The 20998-nt window shown below is 42.0% G+C and overlaps 1 protein-coding gene across 2 annotated transcripts in view; it reads right to left on the bottom strand.

Moving 5' to 3' along the window:
• The window catches only part of tbc1d22a (TBC1 domain family, member 22a), a 115147-nt gene that overhangs the window by 51023 nt on the left and 43126 nt on the right, over positions 1-20998 (bottom strand). For both annotated transcript variants that reach the window (XM_062382755.1, XM_062382754.1), the window contains exon 10: positions 5751-5857. In XM_062382755.1, coding sequence (XP_062238739.1) covers positions 5751-5857 — 107 coding nt within the window. The remainder of the gene's footprint in view (positions 1-5750; positions 5858-20998) is intronic.

The raw sequence follows: 20998 nt of genomic DNA, 5'->3' as shown, positions 1-20998 counted from the left end.
AAACCTGCCAAATAATATTCTTGGCAGCTCATCTGTTAAAAGCTTTCCAGCCAAAATGTTGTCGTAAACTGAATAAATAGAAGTATCTTTCAAATTCACCACTTGTGGGTTATAACCAAGAGTCACTCTGAAGTTAAAGAAAAAGCTGCTGGATAAGAATCAACATTTCCTTGCAACTATCATGCTACAGTCTTTAAAACCATTAAACATGACATACAGTATGACAGAGTTTCAGGTTGGACCCCACATTTATCAAAACGACCATCGAAATATGCTAAGTTCAGATCCTTTGGCGAAATTAAATTCCACAAAGTAAGGTCCTGGCACTGGAAAAATACATTTAAGAGTCCCTTCTGCATAAGGCATATCTGCAGAATTAGCATTAAAGGTTTTCATCTTCTGGCGTTAAAACTGTAGAGCCCTTGGGGTGCGCTGGAAGAATAATGGACTTTTTAACTTTCTGACTTAATTTCCCATACATGGCACTGGAGGCCGGTGAGACACATGCCCAGCTGGCTGTCCGTGGAAAGCACATAGCAGCTACATAGCGAGTGAACCTGTTGTGAACACTTTAGACCTTTAGATTGCTATCAGAAACACCTGAGCCTTTCCTGACTGCTGTGACCTCCACTGTAAAAAAAAAAAAAAAAGAAATGCCCGAGCTTTAATTATTAAGGCTTCAACTGGAGATGTTAATAATATATTATGGTTTGGGAGAAACAGGACATGCTTAAATCAACAAGATAATATTTGGCAGAGATGACAAATCCACTTAAAATCATTGAAACAGCAGATATGGACCCATTTGACCAAGTTACATAAGTCACGTTAGCCACAGGCGCTGTCAAATTTAGCACGGTACTAGACTAATTGGCTGCTGGAGGAACTGAGGTAACACTGGTGTCAACTTTACAGAGCTGTGCCTTAAACTGGTAAATGCACCAATTTGTGGAAGCTCCGTTTGCCCGTTTATGTTTAACTGTCATTCCAATTCAAATCCCTTAGTTGGGGTAGGGCGGGGTCCTGCTTAAAAGCATTTGGATGTGTCGCATGAGTGGCTTATCATGGACAATAATAAACACTAGCCTATTTGAACATGAGTAACATTACCCCCTCCTTGTTTAGTGGTTCAGGTAGTTCATCCATGTTTTTTTTGTTTTTTTATCGTGTCTGGACCAGATGTGGCAACTGGGGCCAGCTTGTTTGATGTGTTAATGGCAGTGGAGAGCTGTGTGCTGTTACGTTGTTGATGCTGCTGTAAACTGGAATTACCAACCTATACTTGTATGCCTTCACCAAGCAGTGCAGTTTCAGTCTACATACATTTTCTTGCCATTCTTATACGAGGTCACTGATCTTTGACCTTTGACCAGATAAATTGAATCCATTAAGCTTGGATTCCAATAGACAACTGGTCAACATTTTAAGAGATTATCTTAAGGTCAAATTGAGATACCATGTTCAAGAGGTCAAGGTCACTGGGACCTTGTCCTTTTAACACCAAATCTCATCAGTTCATTCGTGAGTTAAAGTTGATGTTTGTATAAAATTTGCAGTAATTACCTCTAAGTGTTTTTGTAATTTCGTGTCTCTAGCCACTGGCTGTCACAGGCGTGGCGTAAATAAACATATACTGCATGCACAGATCAGCCATCATACATTTACTACTGCCTTAAGGGTTGTTCATTTACTCCTGAAACTGTCACCCAGTGTCGGTCTAAGCTGCAGCTTTACTTCCCATGAATAATAAATACTCAAAAGATGTTGCACTAACAGTCCTCTGACATTAAAGAGGGCATCCAAGCACTATTCCCCTCATTTTAGAGCTTTTTAAATATGTTGACGAACAAGACAAGTTGTCTGAAACAAAAAAGTTCATTCTGATAAGTCATCCTGATTTTGTAAACATAGACATTAGCATTGCCTGGCTCTCTCTAATGCACCCTTCAACCCCGCCTGCTACTATGGAGACGGGGGCCGCAGTGTTGCCGATTTAAGCAGCTGCTCATTAGAGGATGAATTGACAGCCAAAATAGCCTGTTCCGTTTCAGGTGGGAGAAAGGCATGGTGGTGAAATACTGAGATGGAGCTAATGACCAATTTACTGTATTAAAAAAAATTCAAAGACAAAAAACTTTCCAAAAGAATTCCCACTCTACACCAGGTAATTGTTTAAAATTGCGAGAATAGCACAGTATTTGTGGTTCATGCACGGATGACAGGAAGTTAATTTGTCTTCACAAATTTGACCAACCATGGAATGGTTTTCAAACCTCTTATTTTGGTTTCTGCACTGTGATGCAATTAAATATTTTACATCCACTTGTCCGAGACAAGTGGTAACCAGTGTGGCACCATTACCAGAGGGAATGCTGGATAAATAAGGTGCTTAAAAAAGCCAGTGAACAAATTAAACTGCACGGTGAGAATCTTCCTCTCTCTATACCCTCCCGGACCCTCATCTTCAGGCCCTTGGTTAAGTTCAACCGTGTGTAGTTTATATAAGAGGGTTTGAGACGCTAGCAGAGCAAAGATCACCAGCAAATTACGGCGCTGAGTCACTCAGCCTCTGTCAGATTGTTTATAAAGCATTACGGAGGGGAAACATGTGCATCCCTGGTGCATTGCACATAATTAGTTTGAGGCCAAGGTCACAAACAAACAAGCATGGGAATAAACATACGTACACAAACAAAATCACACACAAAGACACACTATTCTTCTCTCGAGCTCGGCTGTCTTCCTGTCTTGCTCTCTGAGGGGCAACAAGGCAGAGCATCTATTAATTTCTTAAATGAATGGCCAACCAATTGTTAGTTATTTATTGATGCTCATATTTTAATGCACAACACATGCCACATATAATTAATTACCTTCGGTGTAGGGCGAGGTGATCCTAAGTATATTTTAATACGCTGATGTGCACAGATGATGATTTAACTAATTACATTTTTTCTCACCTAAACTTCACTTCACCACAGAGATTGAGGATGTTTCTGTTACCCCTAATTTCCATACAACAATAAACATATTGCCCAATCAATACATTTAAAGACTAACTGCTGTGGCCAATCTCCTAAGTGTTATTTTAGATTAGGGTCATTGACCTGACTGCAAAGACCTGGCACATGCTTTTAAACTGTGCCAGAAAATTATTAGAGTATAGCTGTATTAAAACATGGTCCGAGTCCATAACTCATACATAATAATATGAGTGAGTCAAAAATGTTGATGTCTTATGATGAAAAATAAAGGGCATGAGCAAGTTTCTTCTGTTGCTTGGGTTTTCTGCTTTAATCCAGTGTTCAGTTATATTAATACATTTTTTTATAATAAAGGTAAAATTGAGGATGTAATGCAGCCGTGATAGTGGTCAGGGCAAATCCACTGCCAGTCCAGGCAGAGACGTTTAAAATTGACAGATGGCTCAACCATGACCGCTGAGAGTGAGGTCGTTTATGAAAAAGGGTTTGGGAAGAAATGATGAAACCAAATGAAGTTTGGTGCTGCGTCTGCGTTCAATTATCTGCTCTCCAGACACCCTGTCTTGCTTTAGAATATGCAAGACAATCATATTTCTTAAACCCACAAAGAAAAGCTCTTTCATACATAATGCTTACAGCCTCAGAAAGCTCTTGCGAGAATGTCCGACCACCTAAACACTGTAGCATTCAACCCTGTGAATACTATTAATAATCTGTATTTGTAGTTCATAATGACACGCAATACAGCAAGCAACAACACAACCTTGATCATACCTGTGCATTAAAAACTGATCAGTGGCAAAGCACGGATGTTTCGTCCAAATAATTATTTAAGAAATTTCGCATTAAGACTTTTATCTTCAACTTAATCAATTGACATCTTCACCTACAACAGACAGTGGAACTAAGCTTCTATGAATATACAATTTAAGCCAAAATCCCAATGCATGGCTCTTGATTAAGAACATCTGGTAACTGATAACATTAAGGATATCTGATGTAGTGTTTAAAGCAGCACATTGAATTCAACAACCCCTTCTTGCCCCTACGTTCACACTCTGTCTAAAACACTTGACAATGGACCTGTCTGACCCAGGTTTGATGATCAGGAGCATCGGGAGAATTCCAGCTGCATCTTTCGCCCGGGGGACCACACAAAAGAAAATAATCAAATACCCTTTCTCAGCAGACAGGTAGAGCCTGGCGTTTCAGAACTCAACACAACACCTCGATATTTCAGTCCGCTTAAGTAGCTGCAGTGTGAGCACTACTCTCTTTCACGCTGCTTTCTGGAGTATCATCATTCCACTACATCAAGTCCTCCTGTCAGCTTGGTGAAGATGTGTATGACATTTACAGGCAGCTGCAGATCCGCTCCCACGCAGAGTCTGACTTAATACCATTTAGTCTCTGTCTTTTGTTTGATATCTAATGTTGGCAAGAAAATGTTTTGGCCATTCTGAACCATTATTAGTGTTGCTGGCACAGATTCACTCCAAGGGATAACTTGGCATAGCTATTATAGTTCATGAATGTTGCCGTTACAGTGAATGTCTATCCAAACCATGTTCACTGTTGACACTTATTAACAGGCCAACCACCAGGTGATGTTAGCAGATGTTAGCGACCAGAAGCAGGCGTTAAGGACATACTTAACCGCAAGACATCCTCTTCTAAGGTGGGCCCAACACAGGTTCATCTGACCTTCGGGATCTTTTCTCCTGATCCAGAGCCATTAGTTGCAGTGCTCTGACAATCCTGCATAAAATACTTGCAAACTTGACCAATTGCCGCTGATCCAAGCCCGACTCAACCAGTTTCCGAACATTCAGAAAGTACTACTCCTGAGCATGGACGCTTTTTCTGAGGTAATTTCCCCAGCGATCGACCCAGAACTTGATTCAGACGTTGGTTCCTCTAGTGGAAACCAAGCGAGGGAAAATAATGTGAAATAGAAAAAATGTGTTGGCCACCAGACACTGGTATGACAGGTCCTTGTACATATAATAGCTAATGCTTAGATTGATGAAGTAACGGTTAATTTAATTGATCATTAATTTAAGAAAGAATGAGTATGATAGGCCAAATAGTGAAGTTTCTGTATAGTGCTGCTGATACCATTGAGAATTAACACCCCAGAGTGTAGCTTTTAAAAGCTTCTGCTCTCCGGCAGCTTTGGGATGTTGAACATGTCTCTTAGGGAAACAAGCGCATCAAGGAAAACTCCTCTATTGGCAATGGGAAGGGAGTTCTTTATTTAGGATGGTGAACCTGCACAGAAAAATGTTTACTTACTTTGGTGTAAAAGCAGTACATGAGTCAAGAAAATGTACTAAGTTATTTTTTTTTTATGTCTTTCGCTTAACTAATTAATGGCTGCAGCTCTAGCCTTCCATAACCGCAACATGCTCATACTGCAGAGATGTTTGTTACTATGAGTTGTTACTATTTCCCCATGAGGACATTTTTTAACACAGAAGTTCTTTGTGTCTGCTTCATTTCTGTGAAAGCACCTTCAAAAAGGAACATTTATGTCTGTTTAGTCTGGATTTGAAAAACCTTCATTCGTGCAGGAAGTCAAGTGAAAAAGTGAGTAAAAGAAATGCATAGGAAAAACAGTGGGTGGACAGACTACACAAAGCACGGAGTCAGCAGGAGACTGAGCATCTCCTGCATGTTTTAAGTATAAAACTGTATGTGCGCATCTTCATCAAAGTTTATTTGCAGACAGCCATTTTTCTCATGTTCACACAGACACATGCTTACCTGGATGCCGTCCAGCAGTTTGCTCATGCACCAGAAGCTGTCAGCCTCAATGTTCCTCAGAGCCTCTTCCTGGAGACTGGACACGTCAAAGTTTTCCACTTCCTCCTCTAGGAGAAGAGAGAGGAGAACAGAGCTGGTGAGAAATGAGAAGCGCAGGAGACATACTGAAAGAAACCTCAAGACAGGTGTAAAAAGGAGAGAGAGAGAGAGAACACTTTATGCCATACTGGCACAGCAGGGGCTTCATCACAAGCCCACTATTCAGACAGGTGAAAGGAAGTCAGTAGTGTTTAGGGGAGGACAAATTAGGGTGTGGAAGCTATTCGAAAGAGGTAAGGGGGAGGATTATGAAAGAGATGCATAGAAAGTAATGAAACCACTGAAAGGTTGGAGCACAGTAAACATAGAGATTAAGTACTGGAAGGAGTGTGGCGGCATGTGGGGAGAAAATAAATGGCTGTCTAATAGGTCAGGCAAATTATTATCCTCTTTTACAGTGTTTTCTTTCATGGCAGCTTCAAACATCGAAAAAAACGCTACAAGGTCTCAGCCAGGGCTACATTCTCCCAGTCGACCGGCCAGTTTGTTGGTGATATGCTTAAGACGTATCAGACGTTTCCTAAAAACACACTGCAGACTGCACAGAGGAAATAATCTCAATGAGCGCATTGAGTCCCCAGTCATCTCCAGCGGGCGACTTCAGCGGCAGGGTGTCATCACATGTCATTAATGGCAGCAGTGTGTGACTGACTGCAGGGGTTTTGACGGGCTTCTGACAAGCCAATGACAGCCAGTGGAGAGGAGATGGGACGAGACTGATGAACAATGATCTAGAGAGAGAAAGGAAAAAAAAAAAAAGGAAACAGACAGAGAAAAGAGAGATGGCGAGGAAGAGAGAAAAAGGAGCAAGATAGAGAGAGAGGAAAAGAAAGTGCTTCCACAATGAACTGAAGTCTGTATAAGGATAGCTGCGCTAAAGCCCGGCGCATACTTCTGCAACTGCGGCTTTTCACGCAGTGGAGCAGGAAGCTTTGTCATTCATGCTTCCCCAACCGTTGAGCGTCTTACAAAGCAATTCCCCCGCCAGAACACTAGGCAGAGTAATGTTTTTTGTCGAAGACGACCTTATAGAACCTTCTTTCTTCTTCGTCGATTGTTTATTTACATAGCCACTGCGGCTCCTCGTAGCCTTTTTCTGGCGGACAAAAATGCCAGTCAGTGACGGGTGATACAAGTGGACATATTTTCGGATCTCTTCTGCCAAACGCTCTTCTATTTGGTCCATGTTCGTTCTTCTAAATCTTCCATTGTTTCTGCCGGTATTATCGGGCATGAAACCTTAAATGCAGCTCCAGAATGGAGCGTGTATTGTGTGTGTGGCCTCATAAGCAAACATTCCGTGTTGTGTTGTATTTATGCATTTGTGTGAGTTTGTGCAATTTTAATACACGTTCACATGCACACAATTGGGACCTGCCGGCGGTGCTCGGTATCCATGACAACCCCAGCAGAACGTTGTCCAGGTTGTAATGAGCATTGCTCAGTCTGACAGCCTGACAGACAGACAGACGGCACTGGACTAGAAACAAAGCGACTAACAACTAGGCTATCTGCTTGCTTGTGTGCGTGAGTGAGTGTGTATGTGCGCCATCATTGTTGTCTTATCTAGCTTGAGGTCAGGTAAGAGTGGGCAGCAACACAGAGGCTATAGTTCCATAATTTCTGTGACACCTTCCACATTATCGCACCCGCAACTGATCAAGGTGTCCAGAAGCCCAAAAATCTAATTTTGTTCACGATGCCACCAGATGTTTAATACCAGATATGGAAGTGGTCAGGGGCTGCATTGTTATTATACGTCAGTATGGCAGTGCGGAAAATAAAAATGTAATAAAGCCGCAGCCTACACATATCAGCCATTACTAGTGCAAATGTACAGCGATATAATCTGATGAAATCCAATTCCTCGAATGAGATCCAGTCTGCCAAAAGAAGTGACAACATATTCTGGGAGGAAGCGGAGGCAGAGGTCAGCCACCAAAAATCTAAGAGAGGGACAGCTGATCGGATGAAAACTCACAGTATTTCTCCTCCTGAACTCAACTACAACTGTCTGGACTAATTGTAGTGTTGGAGCAGCTGTTATAACAGTGCAGGAACAAAAGGCGCCTGACCAATTTGAAGCCAGTATTTAATTTGATAGCTTCCCTATAGTGTTGAAGAAGACAATGATGGTACGTGAATGCAGGCTCTCTGTGGGAAACAGTGGCTCTGGGCATTAAATTTGAAGTTGAAAAGATTAATTGTCAACAGACTGACAATTCGTGTGGTGTCGCCGCTGATTAACAAGGTGGTGAGTGTGCCATCGCACCGCCGTTCTGGGAGACCCAGAGGATCCCAAAGTCTCAAATCAGTCTTTGTCACGGCCAAAGCCTCGCTGTCTGGCATGGTGCCAAACCTAGACCTTGACTCGGGAACAGATTTGAAGGGACAGCTGCTTTCCTGGAGTCCAGTGGTTGTGCTGGAATTGGGCATAGCTCATCACAATAACAAGGACACACGAGAGAGGAGGGAGGGAGAAAGGGGGTGTAAGGTGGAGAGGCCATAGCGGGAGTGACTAGATCACAAGGCAACGGTGCACCCTGTGATCGCCTGTGGCCCTGACGCAAACACCGATGACCAGCCATACACGGATGAATGCTCAGGTTATTAGTCATTTTCATGGTCAGGTAGTCCGCTCGCTGTTCACAATTCCGAGAATGAAAGGGTCAAAAGCAGTGTGCTGATTGTTTGATGATTTAGCAAAATGACTCAACTATCCAACATGAAAACGATAGAACAAGCAGCATGAGGTCGACCGCCTTTAAAATTCACCACGCTTTGCGTCTCAGTTGACCTGCCTTCAGAAGAAGAAATTGCTAATTACTTTCATAGGATCAATGCCTCAGTAGCAATTCCTTCACAATAATTCTCTTGGTAATTACTTCTGGAGCTCTGCCTCCGCTCTAAGGACCAGCTGACAATACGTGTCTGGGACATGATCCGTGCAGAAATCCCTCACAAATAAGAAGCTGGGGAATTTCAGGAAGTTCAGGCTTCAGTGAGCCTTCGCATCAGAGATCTGGAGTCTCGGTGGCTTTGGCACGGTGTGAGATGTTCCTCCAAAATAATCTTTTGCCAAATAATATTCTAGGGCTGTAGAGGCAGCGGGTCAGACAGAAAAAGTAATTGTGGTAGAAGACCTTGTCTTATATTATGGCCAGCTGTCATAAGACACACACACACACACACACACACACACACACACACACACACACACACACACACACACACACACACACACACACACACACACACACACACACACACACACACACACACACACACACACACACACACACACACACACACACACACACACACACACACACACACACAATAATAATAATGGAAGTCATTTATACCGAATAGACAACCGATACCTATACCTGGGTTATAAGCATTGGTCCATACCTACAGAAAATAATTGGACATTTCAAATAGATACATATCTGTCCCCTTAATCTGCCAGATTCTGCGCCAAGGTTTCTTTTCCTGCAAACAAACCATCAAACAAACGGCCAAGGGGTGAAAACATAACCTCCTTGACGAATGGACCAAACAAAGGTTTATACATTTATGGAACTGATATTTTCCTGGAGGTGGTTGATTAAGTTAGTTGTTTTATAATCTGCAGTGTTACTGCACAACTGATAAAAACACATACTGTATGTAGCCATAAAACATGATAGCATATCGTGGCAAAATCTCAATATTAGGGTCTCTACCAGCTTGATGCAGTAAGTATACTTAGAGAACATAGAGAAACAGAATTGAACTGAATAGATCTGCCCAACTGTCGCCAATATCCAATGCAGTCAGTGTTGGACCAACATCTGTTATCAATATCGGATGGGCCCATCATTAACAAATCCAGAGGAACATTTTTAATTTATGAATCTAAACTTTTTCAAACAACCTAAGTTTGGAGCCAACTCTCATTATTTGACACAGTTTCAGCTCTGCAACTTGTTGTCTCCTCTCAGGTCTCCTCTCGCACATCAATAAAAGTCTCCTTTGCTTTTTACACCTCGACTTTCCTCTGAACGTCTCTTGATCTCTCCATTGCTACATCAGTGCTTCCCTCCTCGATTCTCCCTCCTCCCTTGTTCCCTCCACTTCTACACAGCCATTTGACATCTCCGCTGTTGCTATTCCTACCCTGCCTCTCCAACCATCCCCACCTTAGCCATCCAACCCCCCCACACCCGCACCACTCTTCTTCACCTTTCGTCCTATTGGCCACGGAGCCAGCTTTCTGCCAGGCCCCAGGGTTTATTTCCTGTTTGTCCTGGCGCAGGGGGCAGCTTGTCCAGAGAGACCAACTGCTTGGTCGCTGCCAGCTGTGAGCACTTGGCACAGCTTGGCATGTGGAGCCAGGTTACACCTCCTGAGACCCAGCGCGGGCACATTCACACACAGACACGTGCACGCAGACACACACACACACACTCTCGCCAGTGCTGCCATCTGCTCTTTACAACTATGGGCCACAAGGTAATGTGATGTAAGATGATAAACGAGCTGGTCCGGCCTGATGTAATCATAAAGTGTGTGTGTGTGCGCTGAGTGCTAAAGTGAGTGTGTGTCTTTGCAGACAGCAATTGGCAATAAAAAACAGTCCCATTTGACAACCTTCTGTTGGTTCAGATTAATCACAAGCAATCCTGAGTTGCCGACTGCCACAGACACGCGAATCGCTTTAACAAGATTCCACCATCAAAAGTTTATAAGATCACATGAAGTGGTGCAGTCATTACTTATCATTTACAGCAGCAGTGACGGTAAAATCTAATGGACATAATGACTTACAATTTGTGTGGTGAATCCAGACATTTCACAATCCTCTTTCCACCTTTAGAATGACACCACAGCGTCGGCTGTGAGTGAAACACGTACAGTCATACTTCCACCTACCCTGCAACACTTCTAACCCCTCACACACACACACACACACTCCACCTCTCACTCAGGCTGCAGCAAGATTTCCCCCTCTGTGGCACAATTAGTGTGATGCTAATGAGAGCTGAACATTTTCCAGAGATGTGGCATTCATACTGTTGGATAATTAAGAAGAGAGTCAACCTGGCATACATGGTGTCACCTACACGTCGAGAGCCCCCCCACACACATACAACCGTGCACACACATACACACACACACACACACACACACAACTGTGCAGAATCGTAGGCGCGCTGAGACCAGGGAGAAGAATTAAGAAGTGTGCGAAACAGGATGTGAAGATATGGAAATAGACAGCTAGAGGTGACGAGAGGTAGGAGTAAGTGAGTGTGTGTGGTCTAGGTATGACTCATGTGATCTTAATCTGTTCACACGGTCAAACTATGGAGATATTCAAAGACGTTCATTAAGTTGGGGTAATATTAGGTTAAAGTAAGGGTAAGGTTGGAGTGAGGCGGCTTGGCTTGCTTGCGTCCTCCATTTATGTAAAAAAGAATTATAACATTTATAGGCTTACTAGACTGACAGGTCAAGAGGGCACATTAGAAGTCCAGCTGATAGTGAGCGCCCTCTACTGGTTCATGAGGCAGACTTATTCAGACGGTCTGATGCACTCCTCGATTGAATATTTCAAATCCAAATAGGTCACTAAACTTCAAATATGACCCCACCCCCACACACACGTTCAAATGAATGTTTGAATTTCGAATAAAAAATGACAGTCCAATAATAGGATATATACAATTTTAATCAAAGCGAATTAAAAAAAAAATTCTCTCATTTAATCGTGAAAAAAATGTTTGAGACTTATCTTAATTCTGCTTTCTAGTTTTGAAGAAAGGCAAGTCATCCTATGTATTAATTTTCTTAAAAGTAACAAGGGATGTCTCTTCAAAGTTTATTGCTAAGCCTACTCATTGAAAGCGTTGAGCTTCAGCCTCACCAGCGATAAGGAACGCTTTAGGCCCTAAAATCTACACAATGTTCTCATCTCCCACTATCTTCACTTCGTGCCGTATGTCCATACATCAAACAGCAGGCCCCCGCAGCAGCTGTTGGCAAGATAATGTAAGACCTTGACATCAAATAGAATACAGCTATTAATACCATATCTGGCTATGTGCAAAACATAATGATCCACTTGCCCCAAGGTAAAGAATGTCGTGTATAAAGGAGCTTTAAGTGTTTAGTGTTGAGTAAGGCCAGCGCGTCGCATTAATAGTTGCTGCCACTTTCCATAACTGTATTGGCAGTACAAAACCTCCCAATCACCCCACCTCGTACTGGCCTGTGGCACAGTTGTTCAACACGCGTGTGTGTGTGGAAAGGCGACTCAACATGTGTGCAGCTGGCGACATACTCCGCCATCGTGTAACCATGGCAATGCCAGAGGGATAGCCTGTTTGTGTTTCGCTCTCCAGCTTTCTAATTTCACAGCGACAACATGCAGGAGGAGGAGAGGGCATTGGTGATCAATAGCACAAATCATAGCGGGAGCAACAGGATGGTTCCTGGTAGAGCTTATCACTCATAGCCACTGCAGGGGGGGGGGGGCAATCTGAAACGGCAGACGGTGGATTTGACAGGATCCCAAATGGCAAGTCAAATGGCATGGAGCAGAGCTTCAAAACATGATGCAGCATTTTAGTCAAGTTTATATTCTTTAACCAGCCAGTTTGTTTTTCTTATTTGCTTTTTATTTTGCCTAAGTATCAATTTTGGGACACAATTTCCAAGGGCCAGTTCTTAGAATGTGCTTTAACAAATTTAAGCCAAAGTGCTGTTATCAGGCTAATCCTGTTAATTCTCACCAAGCTAATTTAGATCCTTGTGCTCAGTTTTAGAGGAAATGGTCAAAACTATTTTGTCTTTTATCATTTAATCTACATCCCACCAATGTATCTATAAGAATGAAAACCATTAGCATCTGAGAGTGAAAACACAATGATCCTGACCCATTGCAGGTTGTCGGCTGGATCACAGCATCGGATGAATTTTAATCCAACTTTAATGAAACCAAGAAATCCAGACCCGAAAAAGTAGTTAACCAACTACACCACAAAGCTTTAGGGTTTCTTGTGTCTATGTTCATTACATCATGTAAATAACTTGGTGTTGGAATACAATTTGAAGATATCTCTCTGGCTGTGGGAACTAACGACAGAAAAAGATAAGAGTTACTCAGCAAAATAACTGTAAAGTGTGGTGCAAAAACAAGGGCACATGAAGCCCTAGTTCGTTATGACAACAAGACGGAAAATGACAGTTATTGTGACACATGAGGTTGAATGCATGTGACTTTGCATGTGGCTTGAAGCTCACCTCTTTGAGTATTTCACATTAATCTGAGATGGAGACTTTCCTTGAAGACTGCTTGTATCAGACAAGTTTTTCTGCTCCTCAATTTCCTTTTATGTCTTATATAAAGCTTTTTGTGTTGCCTTGTTTTTAACATGACCTCGCCTTGCCCTCTGTACTTGCATTGTATCGGCATTCTATGTGTATGAGAATGGTCAAAGCCGAAGGGCCAAATTATCTCAGAAAGCAAGTGGGTCATCTGATGTCTCAAATGGAAATTGTTCCTTTTTCAACTCTGCACATCTGACCATTCATGGCTCGAAGTGGATTTTAATGCCACATATTCAGACATGGCAAGTCAGAGATATTGTTGCAAGCATCATGCCCTCATATTTCGTTTCAATAATGCTGTCTTCTCTAAATTATTCCAAATAAGACAAACGCGTCATTGTGAGCTCTTCAAAAGTTCAAACCATTCCCCTTCCCCTTAAGAAGGAGTTCCTGCTGTGGGGGGGACATGGCTCAGGAGATGGAGCGGCAGCCTTGTGATCAGAAGGTTCCTGATTGGATCCTTGGCTTCTAAAGAATGTGTCTAAGTGTCTCAGACAGACTAACATGTTATAAAGGGGTTGACAGCCCTTCCAAGAAATTTCAGTAAACTATCCGGACTTCAGTGCACGTCTGAGAGCAGCTACAGTGTCTTTCTACCCATCTAACCAGTAGAGGTTAAGCATTAAGCAGGTTATTAATCCACATGTAAAGTCAAATCACTTGCACTTTATATAGACTCTCTGCCTGCATAATCTAGGGCTTTTAGGCGCTGGGGGAATGTTTACAGATGGTAAGTGAAGGATCAGTCCATTAAGTCATTAGCCTGTGGAATCCAAAGGCTTAGGGAAAAAAAACATTAGGGGAACAGTAAAAAAGCAGACTTTATGAATGGCAGCAGACACATTTAAAAACAAACAGACAGCCGACATGCAGAGTGGTGAGATAGGCACCTGCTGCGTCCAACACTAAGTGTCTGAGCGTGAGGGTGTTCGCACGTACAAGACTTCATGTGTCTTTTGGCATGAGTGATATTGTTTCAAATATGCCAACAAATCTGAGATGGGTTTGTGTCTGCTTGTGTGTGTGTGTGTGTCTACATGCATGCATGTGTGCGCATGATCATGATGCAACCCCAAACACCACACGCCACCAGCGCGGCAGCACGGTATGATGACTGTTTCAATTGCCTCCAATTGCATCAGGTCAAGCGGAACGCGTCTCGCTGGTGACAGAATGATAAAACAGATTTTCTTTTTTCCAATCACACGGCTGACAGAGAGAAGGAGAAATAGAGATTTGGAGAGATCTGAGGCTTCTCGCCGAGGAGAGTTTCAATTTATGGCTTTTTATAGTCAAGTAATTAACTTAATCTAAAAATATTCAATAACCCCAGCGATTATTCACAGAAGATAAATCACTTTTTGACAGAACTATTTCTCTGGATCATTTCAGGGCTCTATTGCTTTTTATCAGGAGCCGTGAGAGATTGTCTGGTAATACGAGGAAATAAGATCAGGTCAGATGCAGATGAAAGCACAACGATAGATTTTTGGCTTTATACCCTATTGTCAAGCACTGACAACGGTATGTGTGATTTTACTGGTCATTCCTACACAATGAGCCAAAACATGAGACCCTCTCAACAGAACTTACAGAACAACAACAACTAATGAAGTGCATTGCGAGGGGCTAGTCAGGAGAATTTCCATTTTTATAATAACATTTCTGTCTCTACTCGCTCAACACTTCCTGTGTGAGTGAAAGCAATTAACAGACTTTTATCCGGCTCTCTGTCACGTATTTAGATTTTGTGGAATCACTTTTAAACAGGCTGATAAATACATTTTCACGTAACCTCATCTCTGGGTTTGGTCATAAACAACCTTCACACTTGTTCAAATATTCATCAGACAATTGCAAAAAAAAGAGAGATAAAGGGAAAGGAGGAAAAAGGCTTCAATATAAATTAAAAAAAACGTGCCTTTGCATCATTACAGACTTATGTGACAGCGTTGATGTGCAGAATCTACAATATTGTTATTGCTATACAACTGTAGTTTATTTTTAATGAATTGTAACTTCAATTGAGAACATTCATCCATGAAATAAGAAATACTAACTCTTTTTTATAGAACTATGCATCAATATAAAACGTTTAATTTCAAAGCAAGGACTTTTCAAATCTTAAGGACGGTCTTGGGCAGTGCAGTGCAGTGCAGCACTGACACTGGAGCACTGACATGTGAGAGCTCATGACAGTTTCACATTTTACAACTTCGCTAGCAAGATGTTGACAAAGGGAATAACTCATAAACCCAAGAAGTCGAGTGTCAGATATGTCAAAGGGAACTGGCAAATTCTCCAAGCCACCAACTGAAGAAGTAGAATTATCAGTTGTAATTCATTCTGCTGATTTAAAGCCCCAAACCTGGTGTTCAGGACAGCTCGAGAAGTTTTGAACTAACTCTTTCTAACAAAGACAGAAAAATGAAATACTTGAAAAGCTGGTTAATACAATATCTTTTAAAATAATTACTATTACTTAAGCCCAGAAACATGGTGATTTGGTTCTACACCAAATAGAGGAGTGGAGACTGAGACAAAGAGGGAACGCCAAAGAAGATAGAAGAATGATTCTCCAACTGTCAGCCTAAATGATGCCTACATCGAGTCAATACACTCGCCCAATGATTAAAGCAGGAGAAATTAGAGAAAGCAAAAGTAGATAAAGAACAAAGTAGAAAGGACAGTGTTCCTGCTGGATGTCAGCAGCTGTGCTCAGGCAACCACTAAGCAGCTCATTAGAGCTAATAACAGCCGTTAATCAGAGGGAGACTCAGAATAGAAGGCTCAACCAACAGTGGCCAGACCATGGGGAGAAAGACGCCGATATTAGTTAACCGCCTACTGGCCAAGATCCACTCCACGGACTTCTCAATCTATAGACGGACAAACGAGCTGAGGGAAAAGGATACGGAAGAGGAGACTAGAGGAGGAGAGGAGAAGCGAGTAGAGGACAAAAAAAAGATAATACAAAAAAAGAAAAGGCAGAGACACTTTAATCCCCCCGAAGTGAGAGTGCAAATGAAATACAAACGAGCACAGCGTGGAAGAGCACGCTGGGCTCCGACTTAAGCTCTGTGCCAGTGGACAAACAACAGAGCAGAGAGATATGATGGAGAATGTGGAGGAGACAAAAGGAAAAGTCAGGATAAAACACAGTATCACGCTGAAAGGGCCAAAACTGCTCAGAGTGATGCAGACGTACCGAACATAAAACCAAACTGCAGCCTATTAAAGAACATAAACTGAACTGATGGATTCAGGAAGATTATTGATTTAACAGCTGATGACGCTCCAGTTTAAGTCTCAGAAGAGAATATACACAGTTTCTAGTGTCAGTTAGATGTAAGCTTCTGTTTTCATCAAGTCAGTTCAGACTCTTCTTGTTACACACGAGATATCAGCTTCCGTACATGTTCTGTGTATGAGTGTTAGTGTGTTTGGGGCAGCTCGCCTCACCAGTCTTGGCCCTGTGTGTGTGTGTGTGTGTGTGTGTGTGTGTGTGTGTGTGTGTGTGTGTGTGTGTGTGTGTGTGTGTGTGTATGAGTTGTGTAGTGTTACTCTGCTGCAGGCATTTCATCACAGCTGACTGACAGTCTACTTCCATCTTCCCTGCTCGGTCTCTGGGTGCCTCACCTTCCGCCAGCCTCACCTTCCGCCAGCCATCTGCAATGCTGTGCCCCCCCCCCCCTCCCTCCACAAACACACACACACACAAACAATGACAATGCAGAGGCTGTGTGTCTCCATACATGTTAAAGTGGCCCTTTCTCCACACTGGCCTTTTCAAAGACAGTCAGCAGTTGTCTCTCTCTCTTCTAAGGCTATGTACTAAACGGTTGTACACTATATAGTTATTTAGGTTCTTCAATTGCCCGCTTGTGGTACATTACCAGCATTGAGGTTGTCCATCACAGTCCCTGTTCTAGTATAAGAGAAAGCTGGCTTCCTTTGCAGGTGGGGAGAAACTCGGCACTAGAACTGTGTAGAATGGATCACACAGTGAGAGTATGCATGTAAGCAGAGTGTCTGCACGTTTAATGGATTGTATAAAAATGGGGAACACAAAAAGATACAACCCCTCCTCTTCCAAGACTTGTTTCCTTTTATCCATGCACGAATAACCAAATAAACGTGTATTAAAAAGCAATGAAGTCACTGAGAGACAGACAACAATTTGTTACTGCACAATCTTCAATCAGTAGCCCTAATGTTGTAAAACAGTCCCTGGTGTGTGGTTAAAAAAGCAGCGGAACAAAACGATATCCAGCATCTGCGTGTTCTGAAAGAATCACAGTCGATTAAAGTTAAACAACTGCAGCGACTAAAGGAAGAAATGTTGGCAAAGTGAGGCATCTCTTTTTATTTAGTAATTACACCGGTGAAGGAAAACTGAAGATAGATCTACACACAACGTCAACAGTGTCAATAACCTTTGTGTGGCTGCAGTTAGCTGTTAAATACAACATGTGGTGAGTTAATCTCTCCCTTTTCCTATTTTCTCCAATTGGTACCAATATGGTACCATTTTTTTGTTGCTGTGCAGCAAATGTGATATTTCTTTTAAACTATGGAAAATTTCAATGGAAAAAAAAACAACAAGAAACAAGCTGATCTTACTGAAGCCGAGAAAAAAGTTGTGTGTATAATTTACAAATAGGCCCTCAGCAGAAACCAGTTGCTCTGCATAAGTGATAGAGAGCATGTTGCGAGAGGAAGTACACATTTACTGCATTTGCGAAAGCTGAAAGTAGCTTTCTGAGAAAAAAAGAGTGTGTCTAGGGATCTGAGATGTCTTCGTGTTTTAAAAAGGCCTGCGAGTCGGTGACAACACACACACACACAGAGACATTGTCCACAGTGGTAACAGGACCTTGAACGCACAGTCATAGTGCTCCTCTTGCTCCTTGTTCGCTTTCCGTCTCTCCTAACATGAACAACCACACATCACCACAAACTTCCTGATTTCACTGATGACTCTGGTGGCCTGGACACCTCATTTACCCCTTTACCTCTGCTTGCCCCTCACTAAGTGGTGTAAGTGGAGTTGTGTAACTGGCTGAGGCTTCTCCTTCTTAAAACCCCTTTCTCTGCAAAATCGCATTGCAGTTTGAAGATGATCTTCCACTTCTGTTGCAATGAAAGGACTTTAAATTTTAAAAACATACTTAACCTAGAACATTTCAGATCTGTCCCCATCCTTGCTTCCTCAAGGGCCCCCCGCTCACCAAACACATTATCCCATTTCTACAAGCATGACAACACATGTCTGCGAAATGGTAGAAAGTGCACCAGGACTTTTAAGAACAAGGATCAATTTTCTCTCGGGGAATAAATATGTAAATATATAGAAATATAAAAAAATACAGACAGAGTCTGACTAGCAAGTATAGACAGCTCATCCAAACTGCTGCAGTATGTCAGCAGCCATAAATGTGAAGCCTCATACTTTGTTAGTGAAATGAAAACTGCTAAACTGCTCAATTAATTAACTGTGACCTTTATAGGCTGTAAATCATCGGTAAACCTTATGTTAGAAATGTTTTCAACACAATGTCAAATAGGAACCGACACTGTTTACCTGTGAGCCTGCTGATTTACATACGTGGAACAAACAGAGCAGGTTTACGTCTTTTTAGTCATATTCATGGCCTTTCATTGAGGACTAATGTTCACAATGCATTTGTCTGGCTTTATTCTCCATTAACTCACTGGAAATAGATCTGGTTCCTTAACGGCCGAATGCTCAGCAATATTCACCCGGTCGTTGAAAACTTTTGTCCATCTACCATTTGGTGCAGGGCTGGTACTGTGGGTAATTGAAGTGTTTTTTAATGAAAAGAGCTTCCTGTCTCCTGCAGTTGGAAACATGGCTTAAGAGCAGTGATGTTGCAGAAATTGAGTCCCCAAAAACCATCTAATAACCTGAAAGATGCTAAAAGCTCTAAATTGCTGAGGCAAACTGCATAAATGGTGATAGTTCTATGTTGGGTCATAAATGTGACATCTTTCACATTACACACAGTAATTTACTCCATTATTATAATATAAATATATATTATAGCAGCATCAAGGCTCTTACTTTAAAGTAGCTTCTCTTTAATTTACATTTAGAAAAAAGGCTGAGCAACAAGAGAATAACAGAAATTACTGCAGTATGATTTTTCCACCACAGACATATCACTAATGATTAATAAATGTTTGATATGATTCATTTTCATTAGATAGAGTGCAGAGAAAATAATCACAAGCCAATCCCAAGGAAAAGTAAGGTTATAGATTAATTACACAAAGGTTTTATCAGAGCGTTTTATGTTATGATATTTCAAATGTTCTAATATGTGTCATGTTCTGACTATAAAGATTACATTAGTACCATAAATAAGTGTTTGCTTTAACTTTCATAGGAAAATATTTGTTGGGTTTTGAATTAGACTAATCATTTCTATACTTTAGAATCACGGGGTTCACACATGGTCACAGTCATCTCAGTACAGATCTAACTGCTGAATTCCTGGTGAAATCCTAGCAACAGAGAAGCTGTTGCTCGCCACTTTCTGACTGCTGCGACAATTTCAGCTTCAAACTGGAGGATGGTGAAAGGGAGGAGTAGGCCATTCTTTCCTAGTTGATGGGAGAGGGAGCTGCCTTGCTCTGCTGCTTCCTGAAAGCATCGGGGCACTTTCTAAGTCGGCCATTTCCCCCTTTTTAAAAAAAAAAATCTGGTTTGTTTGCTCTGTTGTTTGTCACTTCTTTGTCATTCGCCATGCCCTCACTCTTTTTTACTGTTAAGCCTGCCAACAGATCCTCTGGCTGCAGTTATTTTCTACTACTTGGTCTCCATGCTGGTTTTCATTCACGGTTGTCAAACCCTTACCTCTTCGGATTTTCAGATTCACTGCCTGCTCTCCTTCTCTTACTTGCCTGCTTGTCATCATCTTTTTTTTCCCAGAGTGGATCCATACTCAGACATTGGCATGCAGATTACATTATGGATCCACTCGCTAATCAAAGTCCGTAACCAACATAAAAGGAGGACCGGCCCACTGTCCGGCCCGTCACGGCCTTAATTAGATTACTTTTATAGTCGGCTACTGGGAGAGGCTCTCTGCTATGGAAGATAGGAAGAAGGCAGAAGCGGAGCCATGCCCCACAGTTGAAGAACAAAAAAAAAAAAAACGTTTTACTCTCTGAATCAATTTCTCTTTGACAAGCGGGGGGCCTGCTAGATTGCTTAACAGTCCAAGTGGATACACAACAACTTTAGAGGTATTTCTCCCTCCAAGGCCCCAGACGAGTTTATCAATAATCCACCAATTGGAGTTTTTCAATTTGGATTAACAGGCAGGTATTAATGGAATCTGGCGTCTGTGAAGATGGAGTGCTTAAGAGGTCGAGCCGTCATTCCACATTGCATGATCGAATGGTAAAGTGTAGAGAGTATGCAAGATGAACAAGCAGCGCAGTGCCAAGCCAAGGAGGTTATATGAAAAAGAAAAAGAAAGAAAATCGGAGCGAGAGAGTAAAGTGACTGAAAAGACTTGTTTAGGAGAAGTAAACAGCTGCAAAACAGGTCAAAGTCTTAATCTGATTCCCGACTGACATCCTTAGATACCGGCTGTCACTCAAAGTCGCTCAGGACTTTAAACCACTTTGTCTTAACAAGCAGGAATTTGGGTCAAGGGTTAGACAATCAAATTTGAACACCTGCATTAGTGTGAGTGAAACAGAAAACTAAGTTACGATGTGCTTGCAGAGCAGAAAGAGGAGTC

The sequence above is a fragment of the Platichthys flesus genome, chromosome 23 (genome assembly GCF_949316205.1).
Source record: "Platichthys flesus chromosome 23, fPlaFle2.1, whole genome shotgun sequence".
NCBI lineage: Eukaryota > Metazoa > Chordata > Actinopteri > Pleuronectiformes > Pleuronectidae > Platichthys > Platichthys flesus.
Note: the sequence above shows the minus strand (reverse complement) of the source record. Positions and strands in the feature narration are given on the sequence as shown.